This window comes from Cryptomeria japonica, chromosome 9 (assembly GCF_030272615.1).
Source record: "Cryptomeria japonica chromosome 9, Sugi_1.0, whole genome shotgun sequence".
NCBI lineage: Eukaryota > Viridiplantae > Streptophyta > Pinopsida > Cupressales > Cupressaceae > Cryptomeria > Cryptomeria japonica.
In genome coordinates, this window is record NC_081413.1 from 42,799,136 (window position 1) to 42,801,729 (window position 2,594).

At 33.8% G+C, this 2,594-nt stretch overlaps 1 protein-coding gene across 1 annotated transcript; it reads left to right on the top strand.

The window, feature by feature from the left end:
- The first annotated feature begins 976 nt into the window (after nucleotides 1–976).
- LOC131043919 (LOB domain-containing protein 24-like) lies at nucleotides 977–1,756 on the top strand. Its single transcript, XM_059211448.1, has 2 exons — nucleotides 977–1,129; nucleotides 1,436–1,756. The coding sequence occupies exons 1-2, from the start codon at nucleotides 977–979 to the stop codon at nucleotides 1,754–1,756; spliced, it is 474 nt and encodes a 157-aa protein (XP_059067431.1).
- The last annotated feature ends 838 nt before the right edge of the window (nucleotides 1,757–2,594 follow it).

Sequence of the window (2,594 nt, forward strand, 5' to 3'; positions counted from 1 at the left end):
TATTTATTTTTTTACATCTCTCTAATATTCATTTTTGAATAATATAATAGTTTTTTATAATTAAATAATATGAGAAAATAATTTATTGAAAAAAACCATTTTGCTAGGTAAAATGAAGTATACGTTTCAATTATTTTATTAAAAAATCACAACCATTTTCAATATGAAAATTACTAATTATGATCATAAATTTATTATATTGTATCCAAGGAAAATATTTTATATTTTATATATGAAAATTTATTGTAATTGTTTTTACAAATAAATACTTATATTGTCATTTATAAAATAATGTTATAGAATAGGTTGGAGGCATAATATTTATATTACTCTCCTAATTATAGAGATAAGAATAATATTTTTGTCTATGACAACAATAATTGTTCAAATGAATATCTTGTTTAACAAATGAACATATTTATGCTCATTTTATTCATGAGTTCAAATATTGATCTATTTTGACAGACATTGATGTATGCATAGACTATTTATTCAAATAAATATATATAACAAATTACCCTCTACCGACCCCTCTGCCCTACCTATTTTAAAAAGTCGGTGGAAGTAACCATTTAGACTGCCTTAAAAAAACCCTGAAACGATATTTTGTATTTTAGTGAAAAGGAACATCCAATGTTTCAACGACGCCCGCCACATGGAAACCAAACTAAGCACGCGGAAATGCTTTAAATGTTTCAATTTCAATAACATCTTTGAAACTGTGGAGGACGATTGGCAACAAGTAACGCCGAAAACTACTGTTGAGTGTGATATATTAGCAGCAATCCCTTTGAATAACATCAGAATTCTATTCCTGTATTTTGACTACGAATGTGAAATCGCTCACTACTCAGGTGTTCCAACTCAATTTGGAGAAAAGAAAGACAAAACCGAGTAAACGCATTCCACCTGGGCTATTTTGAGTTTTCTTGTAATTATAAAAGCTGTAAGGTGTTGGGTTATGCCAAAAGTGAAGATGGCTCCTTCGGCCTGCGCAGCTTGTCGATTTCAACGCAGGAAATGCTCAGCTCAATGTCTGCTCGCTCCTCATTTTCCTCCAGACGACCTTCAAAGGGCTATGATCGTGAATCAGGTCTATGGAATTAGCCGTGTTCTGAAATTCCTTAAAGTAAAGTACCCAGACCCCATACATTAGCTTTAATTCTCTCCATTAAATTCGATTCTTTCAGTGCCAGAAAACATTACTGATATATTCATCCACAGTATTTAATATTTGGGTTAAACAGCTTTAGGAAAGCAAAGCCGAGAATTTATTTAAAATTACCATTTAGGACCCATTTAAGTTATACTGACAAATGGCCATTAATGACTTTTGTATCCTGTAAACTTCATTTGGTATTTGCCCTAACTTGAGTCCGATTCTTTCCTGGAGTGGGTTAATGATATTAATGGTATTAATGTGGTATTGTTGCAGGATATTAAACCTGAACAAAGAGCAGATGCAGTAAATAGTTTGGTGTATGAAGCAACTGCCAGGGTGGAGGACCCTGTTTATGGGTGTACAAGAACTACCCACAAACTGCAAAAATGGATTGCAGATTTGGAGTCCCAGTTGGCAGCCACGCAAGCAGAGCTCCTGAATATGCGTTTTACAGGTGAAAAGCTTTTATCCCCTCTCAGTATTGGATCCCACGATGCTGGACATATTTCAGGTTCCACGTCACAACAAAGTGAATATAGCATCCGTGAGGAGGTCGATCCAATGCTGCTGTGGGAACCGCTAAGGCAAGTTTAAATTTAAGTGAAGCGTATGTTTTTGAAATATGTTTCAAATATGATTCTAATTTTATTTTACAATTAGCAACTTTTGTACAATTACTTGGTTTTCATTTCAGAATGAAAAACATTTGTATTAGACATATATCTTAACAAACCTGTTTTGTTTTTACTTTTCTGTATATAAAAAATTATTGATTTCTTTTTCTTCCTTGACGGAAAGGAGGGCATTACTGGGAAGCCAGGCCGTGACCTCCACCTCGGTCAGCTGTACTTTATCTCTGTACCCAACCTCATTGCCCTGATGATCTTATGAAGTTTAATTTGATCTCAATGATCTGTTGCACAGGATTATATTGTACAAAAGAATAACTAGAAATTGTATTTTGGTGTGTAATGGGTATGTTGAAGATGTGTGGAAGATTAATAAGAGAAAATTTTGATTTATTTATGGCATACATTTGTGCAATAAATGAGGTCAATTAGTAGACCATTTAGAAAGTAATGTTGTGTGTGCATCAAATATCTCAATGGAGAAGTGATATCTTCAAATCACTTATGGATCAACTTATAGGGATCCAAACATGATTGAAGAAATCTTTGAATTAGGAAGATAGTTAGAGTCCATTGTAAACCAACAATACCATGTTATGTTTGAAATAGGTAGAGAGAGAGAGAGAGAGAGAGAAAGAGAGAGAGAGAGAGAGAGAGAGAGAGAGTGAGAGAGATGGAAGAAGAAATATGGTGGGAGACGTGTCTAGAGATAGAGGGGCAAAGAGGAAGATAGACGTATAAATGAAGATAGAGTGAGAGAGGAAGAGGGAGACAAATAGATAAAGAGGAGAGATAAAGAATAG

Bases quoted from the DNA above. Each gene is read 5' to 3' on its own strand.
- LOC131043919 (XM_059211448.1), top strand. From the start codon at position 977: ATGGCTCCTTCGGCCTGCGCAGCTTGTCGATTTCAACGCAGGAAATGC. The intron at 1,130-1,435 runs GTAAAGTACCCA...GTATTGTTGCAG, and splicing joins GTGTTCTGAAATTCCTTAAA to GATATTAAACCTGAACAAAG.